General features: G+C 40.1%; 3 protein-coding genes across 3 annotated transcripts; all 3 read right to left on the bottom strand.

Moving 5' to 3' along the window:
• Positions 1 to 105: 105 nt before the first annotated feature.
• On the bottom strand, positions 106 to 4,374 carry pycr1a (pyrroline-5-carboxylate reductase 1a). Its single transcript, XM_061065534.1, has 8 exons — positions 4,223 to 4,374; positions 3,925 to 3,996; positions 3,723 to 3,793; positions 3,368 to 3,547; positions 2,093 to 2,314; positions 1,872 to 1,964; positions 1,185 to 1,348; positions 106 to 892 (listed from the first exon to the last, which is right to left on the bottom strand). The coding sequence occupies exons 2-8, from the start codon at positions 3,989 to 3,991 to the stop codon at positions 724 to 726; spliced, it is 966 nt and encodes a 321-aa protein (XP_060921517.1). The 5' UTR covers positions 3,992 to 3,996; positions 4,223 to 4,374; the 3' UTR covers positions 106 to 723.
• Positions 4,375 to 5,723: 1,349 nt separating this feature from the next.
• Positions 5,724 to 8,290, bottom strand: LOC132954315 (myeloid-associated differentiation marker-like protein 2). Its single transcript, XM_061026850.1, has one exon. It carries the CDS (start codon positions 7,522 to 7,524, stop codon positions 6,613 to 6,615), a length of 912 nt encoding a protein of 303 aa, XP_060882833.1. The 5' UTR covers positions 7,525 to 8,290; the 3' UTR covers positions 5,724 to 6,612.
• Positions 8,291 to 10,517: 2,227 nt separating this feature from the next.
• notum1a (notum, palmitoleoyl-protein carboxylesterase a) lies at positions 10,518 to 19,411 on the bottom strand. Its single transcript, XM_061026790.1, has 11 exons — positions 18,802 to 19,411; positions 15,963 to 16,015; positions 15,739 to 15,834; positions 15,313 to 15,373; positions 15,157 to 15,215; positions 14,963 to 15,065; positions 14,348 to 14,539; positions 14,143 to 14,240; positions 13,838 to 13,985; positions 13,688 to 13,735; positions 10,518 to 13,356 (listed from the first exon to the last, which is right to left on the bottom strand). Exons 1-11 carry the CDS (start codon positions 19,128 to 19,130, stop codon positions 13,053 to 13,055), a joined length of 1,491 nt encoding a protein of 496 aa, XP_060882773.1. The 5' UTR covers positions 19,131 to 19,411; the 3' UTR covers positions 10,518 to 13,052.
• Between the last annotated feature and the right edge of the window lie 505 nt (positions 19,412 to 19,916).

The raw sequence follows: 19,916 nt of genomic DNA, 5'->3' as shown, positions 1-19,916 counted from the left end.
ACAATAAAAAAAAACATCCTTTATCTAGAAATGTTGCAGCTATGTTTACAGTAAAGTGACTAATACGGTTCTTGCATTTGCAGTATCATAAAAATACACAAAATGTGTTGTTTATATTTAATAAAAACTAAACAGACTCAGTTTCATTGCGTTGTAAAATACAGCGTTTGTAAAAAAAAAGGTGTTAGAAAATGATCACACTGCATAAACACAAGTTCATCAATTAAACATCTTCCAGAAAATCACTGGTTGGTGCTTTTCTGCCTCATCGCACTGAACCACTGAACCACTGAATTGCGGTTATGTAGTAAACCCAACATTTTCATCCATCACCACCGTCCCAAAGAACTGATTTAAATAGGGTTTTTAAAAGTAGTCTTTCACATTCAATAGTAGAAGTATTTTTTTGTCCACTTACTTATCCTGAAAGTGGTGCAACAGCACAGAAATCAAACCTTAAGTGGGGAAAGCACCAATTCAAAATATAAAACTTTTAACTCTTATAAAGAAAAGGCATTCCCTTACATTAAAATATCTCTTATATATTTTACACCTTTATCTCAAATGTATGTATTCATTTAGTTCAAGAAAGTAACCCTCTAGGTTAGCCTTCAACAATCACTCACCAGTAGTTGTTTATAGCTTATACTGCATCTGATTATGTCACCGATGTAAAGGTATCATCATATAAACATTGTTTTCAAATGTGACCAAAAAAAACAATCACTTCTTCTTGATCTTGGGGTTACCGCTGTTGAACATACTGATCCCACCAGTTTTGACATTAACAGTTTCTGCTGTCACTCCTGGCTGCTGCAACACTTTGTCCAGAGTTGTCTTCTTTATGGCGGCAGAGGAGATTTTCTCTTGGTCGGCCAAAAACTGAAGTTCTCTTTTTGAAGAAGGGAAGAAACAAAGGGAAATTTAAAATATATAAATAAATAAACATATCAGACAAAAACAATAGCCTAATAGTACTCCTAAGACTATGTCATCAGCAGCAGAGAACAATTCTCTCTTGCATTCAGCTCCATCTACTGTCTGAATGATATACTTCAAAAGAAATATATCACTGTGTGGTCATTTCAATATGACCATTAACTTAAAAGCATTTGTTGTGTATCCCTCTGACATAAAATATGATTTGTTGGTTTGTTTGTCACACACTTTTCTGATCAACCTACCTCGTCCTCACACAGGACGTCTCTACAGCATTGATCAGGAGGCTGCGGAAGCCGCCGCTCTCCATGACGTGCAGGGCGTGGATGGTGGCGCCTCCTGGTGAACACACATTGTCCTTGAGCTGCCCAGGGTGTTGATCTGAGTCTAACAGCATTCGAGCAGCCCCCTATTAAAAAGGGACACAAAGAAAGGTCCACATTAGACTAACACAGCACTGTTGCAGATGAGACTCGGCAAAATCTTATTTTGATTTAGGAGAGAGCTTATTTAACTGTTTGCTTAAGTATTCAAATGAGAAAAAGGGAGTATTTGTACACACATCATGTAGGTGCATGGCAGTGCAAAAACAGCAGCATGAGGAAGAAGATATGCCCACACACTTGCTTGATCTTCATTCTTAGAATTAAAATTTGCCAGTTTAAGTCAATACTCTCTTATTGTTATTTAAAAAATGATTTATGATAATAAAGTGGTGACACCATGGGTCATATTCGCAGGGCTAATCTGTTAAATGAACCATATTTTTTATTTAAATAAAATCTAAATATTCAGCACCAGTGATTCCATAATCGTATCACATGAGTCCAGATGACAACTTATTGTTATTTTTTCCCAATCCAATAAAACATATATAGAAAAACACCCAAGAAAGCACATGTGATGTATAAAGATTAAAAAACATGTAGTACCAGTAGTGCTTGGGCTCCGAGGCGTACAGCTAATCTTCTAGGCAGGCCCATTTTTACTCCACCGTCAGCAAGAGCATCCACAGCTGTGAACGCCTAGGAGGCCACAAGAATAGCTTTTAGGATCATTGTTGTTACAATGTGTGTAAAGTTAAAAATGACTTATTACAGATACTGGTGTGGCAACATTGTAAAACACACTCTCTTGTATATCCATGACCTACGTAAGCAGGGCCGCTGCCACTGAGGCCCGTGACAGCGTCAATCAGGTCCTCTTCCACCTCAGTGCAGTATCCCACACTGGCCATCAGCTGCTCCAGTAGCCTCCCATCCTCCACCAGTGCATGAGTGCCTGTGGCGTACACAGTGGCCCCCTCACGCACCACCACTGGAGTGTTGGTCATGCAGCGCATCACCTTCGGATCAGGGCGATACTGATACAGCTTCTGTAAAGAATAACAATGTACTGATTGCATTTCCTTAAATTCTAGGAACAAAAAGTGAAAGATGGTTTTCATCGTTTCTTTTTCACTGTCCTCAAACTAATATGATTTTTAGTTAAGAAAGGTGATAGAGTAGTTGAGCTTTATTTACTCGAATCTGCCTTAAAAAACACACAAAAAAACATCTTAGCCTATTTTAAATGAAAATGTATAATGTTTCAAGTCGATGTAGCTAACTCCATGTCATGTTACAACATGTGAGTATTCTGCCTCAGGGATCAAAGCTCAGATATACAGTCAGACCTTATTGTAAAAAAAAAGGGAAGATTGAATTTTAGACACTAACCGTAAACAAGACCGGAGATGTTTGAGAGAACATAATTCATGGTCAGTAGAAAAAAATGTCAGATAAAACTAAATATCATCATGATTTTAAAGATCAGAAGTATGATAAAACAAACAACGGTTCTACGACCCAACTTTTGTCAGATGTATTAATGTCTGCATATGCCTTTAGAAATAATAATAGGTTTATTTTAAGACAAAAGAGCCTTAATGAACTCTGCAATTAGGCGGCAGCAAATATATATATAATATATAAGTGTATCCACAAAATCCCAATATTGATGATCCCTGATTGAAACAAACTGTATACTTATTATATGTCCATTATTTAAATGTATCACTTATGCAGCTCTGCTTCTACTTTAGATTATCTATGATAAAGTATCTTTTATTCATTTATTTTTCTAATATTTTGATACATGTCCAATATTTGATTCCTTTCCATACTATTTTATATCTTATATCTTTGGTTCTCCTGTTTCTTGGTAATTTTTATCAGGGTTTTTTTATAGCCTTTTTCAATTCAAGAATAGATCCAACAATAGTATTCAAACTCAAGAATATTCTTAAAACTTCAACATCACCTTCATTTATCCCTAGGTCAAAAACATGACACCCACTGATGAAAAAAGTATTACCAAAGATTGCATAATCAGACAGTGTTGGATGTGAATGTCTCTGAGCAGTCACTCACAAAGGGTTCTAACTTGCCTTCTCTATCGAGCTGATGGTGACTCCTGCAGCGCATGACACAATAAGGTGACGATCCTCAATGTCTGGTCCAATCTCATCCAGTACAAAGGGAATGATGTTTGGCTTCACAGCTAAGAAGAGGACATCGCTTTTGCTGACCGTCTCTTTGTTGCTGGTGGTGAAATTGACCCCCAATTTCTGTAATAGTGACATAATATTGTACTGGATATAAGTATGCAATCTGTGGGAATACATGATCTGCAAGAAAGGCAACGTTTTATAAGATACTTTGATAATGCACACACACAAAAAACAGCATGCAGATTAAAGCAGACAAGTTGATAGGCCTAACCATCCCTAATTGTATACCCACCCGTAGCCCCTGGACTGTAGGGAGGTCTGTGTCCGGGGAACTGGCTGTGATTCTGTGGGTGGCAATCACGCCTATAAGGAGGGAAATAATCCAGAAATAAATTCAGTGTCTGATTGCAATCATCTCACATGAACAACATACGTTAAATCTGAACAATAGGCCAATATACATACAAGGTACTACAGTATGATTCAGAACTCACCTGCTGCTGTGAAGCCCCGTACAAGAGCGTGGGTCAGCTGACCCGCTCCTATGAAACCCACGCTCATTATACCTGTGAATTGGAAACATTAACCTTAACAGGTCATTCAATCTTATGTCTGCAAATTTAAAAAAAAATCGAACATAACGTCTCAGAACAGGTGTAGCAGCTCATAGTGTGTACTACAGTTGAAGTACACAAACTCACTTCCTTATAAAGCGCAGAAAACAACATTTATGTAGCTTACACGTGGCGACAGTAGCCATGTTATTGTGCAATAATTATATTTAAAACTTACTAATAAACTGATGACTTCCACAGTACGCCGACCAAAAGACCGATAGACTACAGCAACAGTTCCTCTGAACCCCCAAAATACAGCGAAGTCAACGTGGCTCAGTTGTCTCGCGCCCATACCTGGGGAGAGACAATTGACTGACAAGCGGACAGACCAATGAGCTTGCGTGTTTAGTCGACTGGTAAAACGTTTGACCTATCACGGCATTATGATTAAAATACTTTAGGGCGGGTTTTGTAAGGACGAAATACCAGTTGCATCAGTCTGTGCCGGAGGGCAGAAAAGTTTGCTGCTTGAACTTTACCATCATCTACTGGCGAAAAGCTCGAAAGGCATGCTGCAGACCATTTTTTTGGAAATGGAGACAGACGCTTATTCTGACCCAGAAAGCAACAAATGAAGCCTAGTTTACAGTCGAAAGAGTGTAACACATTTTATATCTTAACCAAAGTTCAGCAATCAGCAACAACCAGTTTATTTCACATCTGTCTATCTTTTATTTTAAATCCCAAACATAGGCCTATTAGGCTATATGATGAGTATTTAAGTAGGCTATTGCCCATTACCTAGTAGTCCCCCCCTCTCTCTCCCCCCCTTAAAGATAAAGATAAAGATAAACTTTATTGATCCCCATGGGGAAAATGTGTGCATTACAGCAGCTCCAGAAAACAGGGGATGGGAATACAATTATTAAAAATAAAAATAGAAGTTAAAATCAAATCAAACATATTTACATTCAGTTAAATTAAAAAATAAATAAAAAAAAAACATATATATAACAGTTTATATAAAAAATTGAATTGTACCTTGGAAACAATGAGGAAGTAATCAGCAAATAACTGGCTCATCTCTCAACCGGAAGGTCAGGGGTTAAATCCTCAACTCCTGCAGTCACATTTAGAAGTGTCCTTGGGCAAGTCACTGAACCCCAAATAGCTCCTGCCTCTATGCCAGCAGCATGTGAATGTCTGTGAATGGGATTAGTTAATACTGATGGACAAATTACATAGAATCCTCTTCAATCAGTGTGCAAATGTGGTGTGAATGGGTGAATGTGACATGCATTGTAAAAGCACTTTTGAGCAGTCAGAAGACTAGACGTCTTCGGGAACAGTTGGTATTACAAGGGATCAAATAAGGAACAAAGGAGGATTTATAAAGGCTACTAGTCAACCATAAATCAACGATTAACCGATGAACTGTGATTCATTCCTCGTCTGCTCCCTAGTGAAAAAAATATTTTCCCCTGAACTAATGGGTTACTAGAAGTTTTTCCAATTTAATATTAATGGGAAATAAATGACATAATAACTATGGCTGTAAAAAAATATATATATATATTTATATAATTTAAAAACAACCTTCTCCTGCTCAGAACAAAATCAGCGTAGAGATTTAATGTAAATATTTATCCACAGGGGACGCCGAAATCAGCACCAACCAAAGATCCTCTCAGGAGCTTTTAGTCCTTAACAATACAAAATGAGACTTCTGATTGCACTCTGTATTAAATTAGTTTAATGTTCAATGAAAGTTCAGAGTAAAGCTACATTTACATTACTCAAGAGCGAAGGACACAGAAATAAAATATAAAAAATGTGAATGTTTGACGTTTTATTAAACATTGAATACATCAGAACTATTGCCAAAAATAGATCTCTACATGATGTGCTCATCCAAAATAATCAATCTAATACTGCTGGCAAAGTGTTTCCTTCAAAATTAATGTATCAGATACATTTGACATTCAGTGAATGGCGGGAAAAGTATTTTAAAGTTGAACTTAAGGTCTAACACGAGTGAAGACAGGAATACAAAATGGAAAGTAAAAATACAGCAAAATGGCTAGACTTTCAAACCCTGAAGCTATGTTCAGTGCACACTGCAGACTTAGCATAAGCTTTGCATCTCTACGAGTTACATTTTCAACCACTTTAGTGTTTAAATACATAATACATGAATGATTTAATAAAGCCTGTGTTAGTCTGACTGACATAAAACTTATTATATTCTCCACATTATCCAATAATAGCTCTGTCCTGTGTGTGACCAGCAGAGGAATTTGGTGCAGAGGGATGCATTTGGTGCTCAGATGGACATTTCCAGGATACTCTGTGAAGAAAGTCGCTTAGGTCAGCTCATCAACAGTGCACCTGGCAGGCTCTCCCTGGTAGGTCACTGCAGAACTGGAGAAAGGCCCCTGAGATTGTAACATGGGGTAATACTGCCTACAGACCCAATTTGGAATAGTCACTGAAAATGAAAAAAGGCACACATGCATACCACACCATGAGTCGTTTACAGAGAGACTTTACCATGGAGAGCATGGTCAATGTGGGCCTTCAACTTTCTTTATTTGTCTGTGAGGGTATTCATTCTGAAGGGTTTTTTCAGACAGCTGAGCTGGAGACAAAGCGAATCCTCTGGGAGTAAACAAGATCAACAAAATAGAGAATCAGGTTGACGTTGGTGAACACTGCCACCACCAGCTTGCTATCCCAGGAACATTCCCCACGTGGGCAGTCCTCAGGGCGAGTCGTGTTGCCGTACTTCTTGTCGAAGCTGAAGATGGGCCAGATCAGTGCTGTGCTGAGGTAGAGGATCACAGCAAAGAAGGTGTAGACAACCACAAACCGGTCGAAGGGGAACCGCAGTGATGAGGTCCTCCCAGAGACTGTCAGTATCACCACTATGACAGTGATGGAGAAGCACAGGCTGTACACCACCACACAGTACTGAGAAGCAATGTGGACAGTGTACTCACTGTCATTGGCCAGAGCTCCGAAAATAATGCAGGCCACAAAACCCTGGACCACCTTGAGTAGACCAGACACAGTGGCCATGTAGCCCACCACAGCCCCTGGTTTGGCTCGAGTTAAGAACACCTCAGCGCCGTATGGGAAGCAGCAAACACTGGAGCAGACAGTGACTGCAATGCGGTACATTTGGACTTCACAGCCCTCATCTGGGCACTCTGATTGGAGGAAGTAAACAGGGTAGACCACGGAGGCTGTGATATACATGAGGGTTGCCAGCATGGCAAATGCCACGGTGAAGTTATCCCAGGAGATAGGCATGCACGTGTGGAGCCGAGTAATATCCAAGGTGAACACAACCAGTGTGACGGCGAAGCTGAAGCACCACACAAACATGCAGAAGATTCCATAGTTGGCGCTGTAGCCCGCACTGTGGGACACCAGGGCCATTATGGTGCAGCCAAGAAGCAGCTGGCACATTCGAGCTGCCCCTAAAGGTGACAACACAGCGTCTTTGTTGAGGTAGTGTCCGCCATGAGAATCCATGGTTTGTGTTTTTCTATGAGGGCAGCTGGTTTTCCTTGTCGCAGTTTTTTATGTCTTGTTTTCGGTCCTGGTATTCTAGGGGTCCACTCTTGTCTTTAGTCACAGACCTCACCCTCTTGGTTGCTTTTCACAGAAGATCCTTAATTACAAATGTCTGTAGTCCTTCCTTCAGCTTGCCTTGTAATTACAGTGGTGCGACGGAGTTACATTTATACACTGTTAGGCAGGCGTTTTTTAAAAAGAGCTTGTAATAGTCAAAGGTATTTAGTAAGACCTCTGGCTTTAAACCTTGAACACACGGTATATTTTCTATAAAGTATATAACACTGGTATCAGTCCTTTTTTAATGTTTTCAAGGAGTTATGAATTTGATCCTGGTCTTACTCAGAGCTGTAGTGAATGTCCTCAGAAATCCTGGATTGTTTTCTTTAATCACCAAGTTGTCCAGTGCCTGAAATAAAAAATAAAGTCCTCTAAAAGTCATACTCAGACATTTGCCCTCAGTGCAGCACAGGTGGACAATTTCCTCGTCCTGTCAATCAACATCCATAACTTGTATCCTTATAATTCCGTTGCGTTAGGCCCCAAAAACGTCCCATTAGAATCCTTCACACCGTTGGCTCTGTCTCATGCTCTTTGTCCCATCGTCTCAGTCGCCTTTTGCCCAGCTCCTATCCTGTGTGTGTGTGTCAGTGTGTATATGCACTCAGTGGATTGCTAAGGGTGGTTGTTTAAATGAAAGTTTGTTGCCGAGCCCAGGGTTACAGGCCCTGCCAGCTCTAAAAATAGGGGGTCTATATTCCACAGAGGGGTGGGAGGCTACATGTGGCGGGCAGTATGGGAGTCGTATTTCTAGGGAGCACCCAGAGAGGCTGAGTCAGAGCTCCCTCAGTGAGAAACTGGCATTTATACTCAGCATAATGACAGGGAGAGAGAGGCTAAGACTCCCATTAGAGACAAAAATTACATACAGGTCCAGAGGGATGATTATGCACCAGTGATGACAGATTTGAACGATGGATGTGTGAGGGAAGTGGAAACAGATTAGTAGAGACTTAAAATACCTTAACCTGTGATATAATGATGCTTTGATTGTAGATTTACAGTGTATGTGGTGATTCTCAGAGAAAACCACCACCTGTTATAGCTTTTGAAGTTGTTGTGGGATCAAATTGTGGACTTAAATAAAATGTTTTAACACCAATACATAGGGGTGGGGATCGCATGGTAGCTCATGATACGAAATAAAGCCAACACAATACATGGCCCACAATAATGATTTCACAATTATGTAATAATTATTACAAGACAATCATATGATACATCACAATATCTGTTTAACTGAGGCATACAAAGTGCCCCTAAATGGGTGAACTATCCCTAATATATATATAAGGCCACATCTTCTCTGGCCAATTAACTTTTATTCAAGTTATCTGCATGAAGCACCAAAGGGAGTCAAAAGGTAGTGACACAGTGAGTTAAAATGCCTTGAAAATCTATTCAGAGAGTCTTGTCTTCTTTATTAATATATCAATATTTTTGCACCAGCGATTTGATATTTATATCACATGTACCACATTACTTTCTTGTTGTTTAAATATAAATCACTCTTAATTCTATTACTTACTTTAATCCCAATAATTGGGCTGCTGTAGATAAAGCTGAGGTTAACTTTTAAACACATTATTCGTTCTATATCAGGGACAAAGTTTGTATTTGAAGTGCAATGTCCTGTTCAGACTTGAGTGTCAAAGAACAACGGTCTACTTTATTGAAGTAATTAGTCTTGTGATGCAGCAGAGGGCTCTCTCATACTGTAATATGAGCATTCACCTCCTTGACCTGGATCAGATCAGCTTTTGAAGCTGAAAAATGTTTGTTGGGGTTAAATACGTTGTAACCAGCCTCCCTCCTTGTCTTCTCCTTTCTTTTCTGTCATTCTGTCTGTGGGCATGACTACACAGACATCAGCGACAGTTAAGTTCCCTAGGTCTGCCTAAGATGTACGGTACAAATAAAAATAAGGTCACATCATTTTAAGAATACAGGCTACAGTTTACTGAAGCAATAATATGAAACACATCATTTTGTTGCATTAATTAGTAATGGTAACTCTTTGGGTTAAAAATAAAATGTTTTCATCATTGCTTGAATTTAGGATTGACCATGCTTTTGCTGATGTCCATGGGCCCCCCATGTGGCTTGGCCCCAGAAAGCAAACCTTCTAGTGTAGGGGTTCCCAAACTTTTCAGGTCGTCCCCCAAAATAAGGGTGACAGAAACTGGGGACCCCCCACTGTTCTTTAAGGTGGTTAGTTAGGTATATAATGTAGCGACAGCCACACACACACACTAATAAACCTATCCAAAAACTAGTAACACAAAATAACACAACAGCCTAAAAGAATTAAAAATGTCATTTCACTTAATGATACTGTCTTATATGACATTGGACTACTTTTTGCATATTTACAAAAATGGTAAAAAGATATATTTATGCACTTTTAAATGATTTTTAATGTTTTATGGAAGGCATCTCGCGACCCCCCTCTTGATGGCTGGCGACCCACCTTGGGGTCCCGACCCCCACTTTGGGAACCACTGTTCTAGTGCATCCAAATCGTTTCTTATATTGTTTTCAGTGATTTCTAATTAGAAAAAAAAGACAACCTGAACATATTGCAATTCTAAAATCTGTTTCCTTTATTTAGGAGATTAATGATGTTCTATTTTGTTTGAAGAAAAAGCTTCTAAAATAAAAGGTGTTGAAGAAGCTTTCGACTGTCAGTGTGTGTGTGTGTATGCGTAGCCTCATATCTATTATCAGAAGTGTCAAATAGTGACAGAAGGGTTTGAAGCCTGAGGGAGAAGTTGACCTTACCTCCTGCTTTTTATGCTGTGAGTGCAAAATAGGAAGGAAAAGTGTGCAAATAATACCAACACAAATAATGATGATAATACAGATAAAAAAATAACAACGCAGCAATAATGAGCTTTTAAAATATGTAATGTGTCTTTTCTTTTACGTCTGATACAAAGACATGCAATCAACACAAAGAGATAAAACAGCGATGTATTTACAATTTACAAAGAATCACTTCTCTGTGAAAAGAGCACTTATAAATATGATTTACATAACAAAATAAATATGTAAATTACCAATGTAGCTTGAGTTTGTCTTTATCTGTTAAAAAATATGTTACAGAATAAAATTACAATTAGTAATACCTTTCTTTCTCTGGAGTGATGCCCAATAGAGGTCCTTTAAAAAAACATATTTTATAAAGACATCATTACATACAACATTGTCATTATATTAAAAAGTGATCTCTATTATGAAATATAAGAAGGGAGTTACAATAGTGAACACTTTAAAGAACCTATACAAATACTCAAAAAAATATACAATACACGATATTTGTCTCCCTTTAAATGTTCATTGCATTGATCCGAGGATTGCTGAACTGCTGAGGTGTTCGAGCGTGACAAAGTACCCTGTGATCGGGCTTGAACAGTCGTCTGTTTGTGATCGGGCCGTTTAAAAAAAAAGAGGTATAGACTAGATGTAATGGCACTGTGGTGTATGCAAAGGTAACAGGCCCACAATCAATTAAATGTGATCTTGGCGATGACATCATCACATGCAGCTGTCAAAACTGAAAGTATGACTTCAATCTAATGTTGACAATGATGAAGTTATACAGAGATGAATTTACTAAGCACATGCTTTTGTTGTTTTAACTATTATTTACAGGGGGGAGAAAGAGAGCTTTCATTTCAGTAGCCTAAATATGTAAAAAGACTGTGTTAATCCAACATGGCATTATACCATGAGTGCACTAATGAAGCATTGTTTGAAAGCCAAGAAAAGCCAGGTTTGCATTTTTTCTAAGGCTGCTATCTCAAGTTTCAAAAATGAATGATCTTGTCTCTCAAGATAACAGAGCTTGTTTTAGACAGATAATTTAAGATTTGTCATAATGAAAGAAAACGTTTGTGATTATGGAATAGTTAAGTAGTGTCTAGCTCCATTTATTACACTTGATTTCAGCCCTATATCGCATTAGCTCCTTTCACACATGCAGCACCCTCTAAATATGTCCTGACATTTTCCGTTTGAGCTGCATGTCTGAACGCAAACTGACAACATTTCCATCTCGACTTTTTTGCAGATTTTTTTTTCTGTTAGCCCACTATAGCAATATTTCCGCAAGACGTCAGAGTGGGCCGGTTGATGACGTTTAAATCATGCAACCAGAACAAAACCAGTGGGGTTTCTTGTGCACGTAATGAGGCTGCTTCATACTATTTTCTGCATGCCAGCTTGTTTTTTTTTTCCACATATTTGCTGACACTGTGGCTATGACCCGTAAGACATAGCATTAATATTTAGACAAAAACTGTCATCATGGGTATGACTCTGTTGCTTGGAGACGTTGTAAACATTCTCTTCCACAGCATCCTTTTGAAGTCACGGGGACATGTGTGAAAGAGGAAGTCTGGAAAATGTCAGCGGCAGGCTGTTCCAAAAATGTTATGGTAAATTATCTGGAGTGCCTGTCTGAACGGGGCTTTGCATGACTATCGCTTGTGTCTTTAAAGAACAGCGACAGGTACAAGCATTTTCTCTGACAGAAAGACATGATGCCATTTTTGTCTGCGACCTTGACTGGAGTAAACTCTGATGGCATGGCATTCCTCAGCTCTTACAAGTTATGTAAGTAAGAAAAAGGAAACCAATTTATTTCACTTGTATCAGGTTAAGTATCAAATTATTTCAAGATCGCATTATCTCTGAAGATAAGATTTGTACGTTGAGAGCCATCATTAATTATATAATAACAAGTGTGACCATTTTCGGCTATCCTAGCTGTAGTATCAGATGCATATCCCTAAAGTTTATGACATTTTTTTGGGTGATCAATACAAAATGTTCTTCTTGATCCTGTGCTTTTCTCACATTATTACGCCCATATTTATGCCTCGATGTATGTTTGATGAGATGTTATAAGAACCCAACCACAAAACAGTTTGAACAAAATATACCCTTCTTTCCTCTGCGGTGACTAAACTTAATAAAACAGAATCTGTAAGTCATTGTAGCCTATTCTTTCTTAAAACAATGACTTAATAAAATCTATGAAAGGATGAAAAAATATATTTAAAAAAAAAAAACATCAATGAGCATCCTTAAAACTGGATTACATTCGTGATATTATTTCCTTTTACAAAGCAAAAGATAACATCAACAGAGTAGCCGAGAGTTGTGCCTTGTCATGGCGGCGCGTCGCCCCTGTACTTGTCACTAAGTGTGAGGAAAGGGATTGTGGGACAAATCTAAGACCCTGTGTTTGACTGAGGCTTGTACTAAAGTAAACAAGAGGTCAGAGTTGACTAGACTAAAGGTAGAATGGGTTGTGAAGATGGAGTATTAGTTGGAGGTATCAGGCAGGAGGAGACTGGACATAGAGACCAGCCAGCCCTGCTTGGCTTTAGCTTGGAGATGCTGTGTGTACGTGTGTCCCATTAGCTGCCGCTGCTGAGCATGCCCAGTAGCTTGCTGGGGTCCATACCCTGCTGCTGGGCCATCTTCTGCACGTCGAAGCCCATGTGCATGAGGAACTGAATGACGTTCATCTCCTGTCCTGTGAACTGGTCTCGAATGGTGGGGCAGGTGGGGTTGCAGTGCGGCCAGGGGCAGCTGTCAATCAAATGTACGGGGCAGCCTTTGGGCGGGGCTTTGTTGTTCCTGTTGTCGTGGAGGCTACGGTCCCAGCAGTGCAGCGCTCGGGGCAGGGAGGTGCCTTTAACTTGCACATCAATCCAGTAACTAGAAGACAACACAAGAGGGCGCTGTCAGCTCACGGGTGGAACGTCTCAAATTGCAATTTACTGTTCTCTGTTCATGATATAATGGAGTTCAATATCACAAAATCCCTGATATCCGTTTTTCTTTTAATTCTGCTACCTGTTTTTACACTTAAAAATTTCTCTCTCATATTGATATCTTTTTTTTTTTAGGTTTGTTTATTCATGCAGGATCTATTGTTCGCATAATTGTTGATCTTTACTGGGGCCTGAGTACATATTTTTCTATGCTCTCATGCACAAACATGTCGTGGAATGACAAATAAGTCCTTGAATCTTAAAATCATACTCACTTTCTGGTGATAACTTCATGTGATAGGCAAGCTGGAGCAAACATAGCCCTGAATAAGAATTTTAAAAAAAACCAACACAAATCAATCTCAATCCATGCAAAAATCTTAAATCTTAAATTCTCTTCTGAAGATGCAGACTGGAGGCCTTACGGGACATCTTTGAGCGTGTTCCTCAGCTCAATGCCCAGGTTTTGGATGTAGCGCCATTGGCCTTCCTGCACTGGCTGGCCTGTTAGCTGGATGTTGTCCACGGTTAACTGGGCCTCATCAAACAGCCACTGGACTACAAAGACTGGGCCTACACACAGAGAATAGAAGATGGATTAATTAAAATAAGAGAGTTTAGAATTGTCGATAGCTACTAAGACATGTGCAACACAAACCAAGCTGTTTTAGGCTTGCACAGGGTACGACAGAATGTGCATTTCACTCCAAAATGAGTCACTGAAACTCACTTTTTATTGATGGGAAGACTCTGTAACCAAAGAAACAGTTCCACTCCTCTCCTTCATGGGTTTGCCTACACCTCTCTGGCACCACTCCTCCCCAGTACCTGATGGAGCAGGTGAAAAGCACAAATAGGACAATGTCTATATTAATACTTTTGTATCCTCCCCACAAAACGTTGTCATTGTTTGATATTCCCCCTGGATTTCTTACTTTATGCCTCTCTTTATGGTCTCTGTGGGCGAACAGCTGACGGCGTCCACACAGTCCGTGCAGTGGTACTGCTTGTTGTCCAGGAACCAGCCTGAATCAGACAGTCCTCGCACCTGGATCCCTGTGTGCCCCAGTCCCTCCAGCAGCTCTGCGACACGGTCCACGTTCAGAAGGACCCCAGTACCACCGGCACTGCATGCAGAAATGTCACATATTCTTATTAGAGCCTGAATAGACATGAACGTATCAGGGCTGCACAATTCATCGTTATTGCAATGAGAATTCACCCAAAAAAAAAAATCATCAAAAGAAAAAAAGAACAAATATTTTATGCAGTGCTCTCTCACTCAGCATATGTATATTTAATGATTTGATGAAAGCCTGGGTATGATAGTCAAGCTTTTACACCATTATGATGCAGTCAGATCAAGTTATCTACTAGCTAACCTCTGAATATTAGATGCTAATTGATCAGTATTCAAAAAATGCTTTTTAGATTTATTTTGGTTTCAGCATACACAGGTATTGTGGAAACAGGAAAACAGCAGATAGACACTCATATCATGCTGGCCTATTATAAAAGGCTGCAAGCAACATTTTCATACTCATACACACCTGCTTCCTGCTAATAGGAGAACTTTGGCGTTGTCCAGACCTTTATTCAGCAGGTCTTTCACAACTTCCTGAATAATCAGTGAGCCCATGAAGGCATAACCACCTGCACACAACACAAAGGGATTAAAGCTGTAGAAAAAGCACTTGTTTCTAGGAGAAAAACATGTCATTTTGATGTTTCAGAAATGTCTTACTCTGCTCTGTTTTGGCTGTAGCTCCGCTCCACACATCACTGGAGCAGTATGGGATGAATCTGCACAGACAAAATAAAGTTAAGGTTGGCACCTATGACCCCCCCCCCAAAAAAAAAAAGTGTGCTCAAACAAAATCACAAACATGAGTCAACTTACACCATGTTGGCATTCCACCAGTGAGGGTTTTCCTCAGGCAGTGGAGACAGGATCCCCGTGCCTGCAGAGACACATCAACATGTATCATTAGCCATGCTGGCACTCCCAGACACATCCTCTTCTTCTTCATCATCATTACCACATGGATTACAGTTATTACACTGCAATGAGAGAGGGAGGCGTCTCTGTTCCTAAAGCAGTGGGCGCCAGGTAGCCCTACACCACAGCTACATTATGACCGGGTGTCGGTTGCAATAACACTGCAGATGAGCACTGATACATCCGATCCTTTTAATTACTGAGACATTAAAGTGGGATCTGGGTTCTTTTTTTTCCACCTTATTAGGGGGTCAGGATTTCAGTACACGCCACAGGTGGAGTAGCAGTGGTGCTTAAAGTGAACTACACAGACTATCCTGGGCTCACCTGTTTTTGTTTGGGGCCACTTGGATGAGCTCATCAGTCTCTGCATTGTCTCGTATCGGCTGTCACAGTTCTCTTTGTTGAAGCAGTACCAGCCGCCTGGACACACACAATAATAAAAAATAAAAAACATGGGTCATTTCTCACCTTAAAAAACCCCACAATCATGCATCTCAGTTTGTGCATAAAAGTGAAATAAATTAGTTGATTTAGTCCAGCATACTGACCTTCTAAGAATATCAACCACCGTCTGCTGCCTCGAGATTCTTTCAGGTAATACCTGCAAGACAGCAAATACACCAAAATCAATACATCACAGCAGCTTTATGAGGTGGATTTTTTTTCATAGCCTGCAAAAACATACAGAAGCAACAGTAAGCTATGACCGCATTCTTTGGCTTGGTTTCTTCAGAAAGATGAGATAAACACAGAATAGTAATACCTCCACTGTTTCCACCACCACTGATGGTATCCAAGCGTAAAATATAAACACATACGTCATCAACATTTAAATCTTATCGAGTATGTCATATTACTTTGCTGGGTTTTTTTTATTTTTTTATCTGGAAAAGGTGACAGGATCAGCACAAGTGAAACCTTGCCAACATAAATTGGACAATGAGGTTGTGTGTACAGTTTGCACGTAGGAAACAGATATAGTGATCAAACAAGAGATAAACATCAACCTGCCCCCTATCCTTTTTGTACCGTAGGTGCTAGTAGACAGTATTCTTCATGTTAAATGTTGTACTATATGTACCATCATAGTCTCTTCACTCTGAGATCATCATTCCTCTGCAGTGTCCTCACATAAACAGGGATAAAATCACACATACCAGCCATGGAAATGATAAAAGACAGGGTAAAATTACACTACATTTGTCTTGCGTGGATGTCAACATGCAATCTGTCTTTTGAGTGCTGTTGGACCCAGATGCAGCCAGGATAACCTGCCTTTAATGCCCCATGAATTAGGGCTTTAAAGAAATGTTAAATATCTGCAGAATATGCTGTTTGTCGTCAGCCCAGAAGAGGGCATTGCTTTCTCCTGCTATGCTGCAGAACACATTCATGTAAGATGCATACATGACAGATGAGGCTATTGAAAAAAAAGGTTGTTTGTAATATACTTTTATGCATATAAACAGGATGCTCAAAATGTGCTTCTGTGATGATCAATCAGCATCCCCTTGACTCTACCAATGATTCAACTCAAGAGAATGCCAAAAACATTCTTCTCTAAAGAAAACAGACTTGGCGGAGGCTCTGAGCTGTTTTTTTTTTTTTTTCAGTCCCTGCATCACACTTTGGCTGCAGTTTGTGTCTTGCGCTATTATTATAAACCGCAGTCAATGATGTAGGCTTAGGACAGAGCAATTTACTGACAACTTCCAAACAACAAAGTGGAGCCCGGGTTTGGCACGTGAACAAGCCAAGAGGGGAAAGCGCAGCATCAAACCCACTCAACTCTAACAAGTGCTTCACCAGGAGATGAATCACACAGTTTGCATCCTTGTTGATCTGTAAACTGTAACAACACCTCGCTTAAAAGTACTCTTTGTAGTTGATGGATTAGCATCTGACAGCAGCCACAGTGGTGAATGAAATGGCCATCTGCCAGTAACTGTCCCCCTGTGCTGCGTCTCTAAAGAGCTCAGAGCTTTACCGCGCTCGCAGACAGCTCGTTCTACCACTTTGGGGTTTAACAGGAATTAGACAAAGGTTAAATCTAAACAGAGACATGTAAAGCAAAACCCATTTCATTTAAGTCTGCCCATCACTGAGCTGGTCCGTGATAAATGCACATTGGCAGAAAATCACTTTAGCCTCTAGATAAGGCACAAAATATCTCATTAAAAGCATTGGCACAATACAATATTATACATATAATACATTTCGGCTACATTACTAGCAATAAAGTTGCATGTTCTTTTATTGTGGGACAGTTTGTCCTTAAAAATGTATCCTTATGCTGGAAAAACATGTTTGAAACAAGCAAAATCAACAGTCCTATAGCCCGGAGAGGTCACATGAACTCATGTATAAATAGTAAAAACATATTTCATCACTGCCTTTTTGCTTGAATCTTTACCTGCTGTATCTTGAATATCACTTTTATTTGTCCAAGAAGCCGTAAAAGTTAAAAATAGGTTTTAAAACCTACTGCACACAATTTACTATGTGCAGCCTAATGGAATAAAATGTCCAGTTTATACATCATGTGTGTATTAAATATATATATGAGGCACAAGGGATCTGTTTGATATTAACATGCTTTTAGTGCCATGGCTTAGCCCTCTTTAGTGGACAATAAATGCAGGCTACCGCCAAATGGATTTTTACTTAACAATGTAACATGGAAATGTAGAGATCCATTGTTTGTCTCTCTGACCAAAGAACATAAACTATTTTATTGTAAACACCTATAGAACTGAAGTCATGGGAGACTGGGCACTTTTTTACAGTAGCCATGTAGAGAGAAAACATGCAGTTAAAAGGCTGTAAATTCAACACTGCGCAATCCTCAGAAAGAGACAGACAAGCAGAGAGAGATGGGCGGGGGTCTGAAAACTTAAAGCTAAACTTTCTGCAGAGCAAATCCTGCATTCTAATTTGAGGCAAAGGAAATGAAGCATAGGCCATGTGGCTATCCGCAAATTTCACGCTTCGCTGACGCAAAGCAGCTGTCTATCTCATCCCGAGTGGACCTTCTTTAGGACCCAGGACTTTGCTTCCTTTCGAAATTGTCCCACATTTATTTGTATACTATTTATCATGCTATATATGCTGATTTGTAAACTTTGCAATGAACCAGCCCAAATAATGAGAACTACTGGCTCTTCTGCATTGGGACGAGCATGGTTGTCCTCAGGCCAGATACATGCGGGTTAGTTCGGGTTGCAGGAGGACCAGCAGGACGGGGTGCGCCCTGCTGAAGCAAAATAACAATTCCTACTGGCTCCAGGGTGCACTGCTGCACAGCTGACCCTATGACCTGTCACTCACCCAATCACATGTTTCTAACTTTCCATGAGCATTATTCTCAGTTTTCTTTAGGATACATACCCAGCGGAGCTTCCGTCGTTGCAGGTGACTGATGTATTCTCCAAAAAGTTCAGCTTCATGTCGTAGTCGAGTTTCTGCGCCGAGCATGGGTACAGGGACTGCGCGAGGTTCTTCACCTGTGTCATGAAGTTATCCATGTTCTCCTCTACGGCGGTGAAATCCAGAGGGAAGCTCTCGGTGGTGTCAACCCGATCCGCCCGGTACGTAGGAGGAGGTGGTGAGCGTCGTGGTTGCGGGTTGCGGCCACCCCGGAACCTCCGCGCGCACAGAGCCCCGGAGTGCATCAGCATCAGCAGCAGCACTGATGAAACCATTCTGATCGCTGTCATCGTATCCTCTTCGTCAGTGTCCTTCCTCCAAGTGCAAAGTCTCGTCGGGAAAAGACAGAATCTTGACTGATGGAGCTTGAAAAAGACAATTACGCACGGTATAAAAGTCACCACGACACTTGTCACCGCTCCCTGAAACAAACGAATGCAGTTAAAACTGAATAAGAAGTCCCTTTAAATGAGTCTGAACTCTCTGGATTTATCTCAAACTTCCCAAGAATGCGCAGACATCTGTGTGCCAATCTATCCAGTATATCTGAAGCACTGCTTCACCAAGCGCACAAGCTTGAACGACAACACTCGTGCCATGCTCTTGTATTTTATTCAAACTTTCCCCCCTTGTGTGTCCGTCCAGCCAATCACAGCAGCGGGGCAGGACTCGGGGCATGATCAAGCGTGGCAGACTGCCCCCTCTTTGTAATTTATAGAGGGGGAAAAAATGTCCATGCGTTGGTTCTTTTGATCCGCTAAGTTTTATTTGATGTGGTGGCTTTTATTGGCCTTGAAATGCCCATTTCCCATCCCGCCACACATTTATGAAGTGAGAATACCATCTTGTTACGTAGTTGCCCAAGAATCAAGTGGGAAACAACAAAACATGACCAGAACTCACGGAGAGTACCAACAATAGAGAGATTTTACCTGGTTAGATTTTTAAAAAAAACGTATTTTGATTCGTTTTATTGTTTAAATTTGTAATTCCCTTTTTTTTCAAGATGTCTTGAAATAAAATATGGTTTAAGTATCTTCTTTTTTTTTTCTTGAGAGAAAGAAGCAGCACTTTCT

This window comes from Labrus mixtus, chromosome 20, assembly GCF_963584025.1.
Source record: "Labrus mixtus chromosome 20, fLabMix1.1, whole genome shotgun sequence".
Taxonomy (NCBI): Eukaryota; Metazoa; Chordata; class Actinopteri; order Labriformes; family Labridae; genus Labrus; species Labrus mixtus.
Note: the sequence above shows the minus strand (reverse complement) of the source record. Positions and strands in the feature narration are given on the sequence as shown.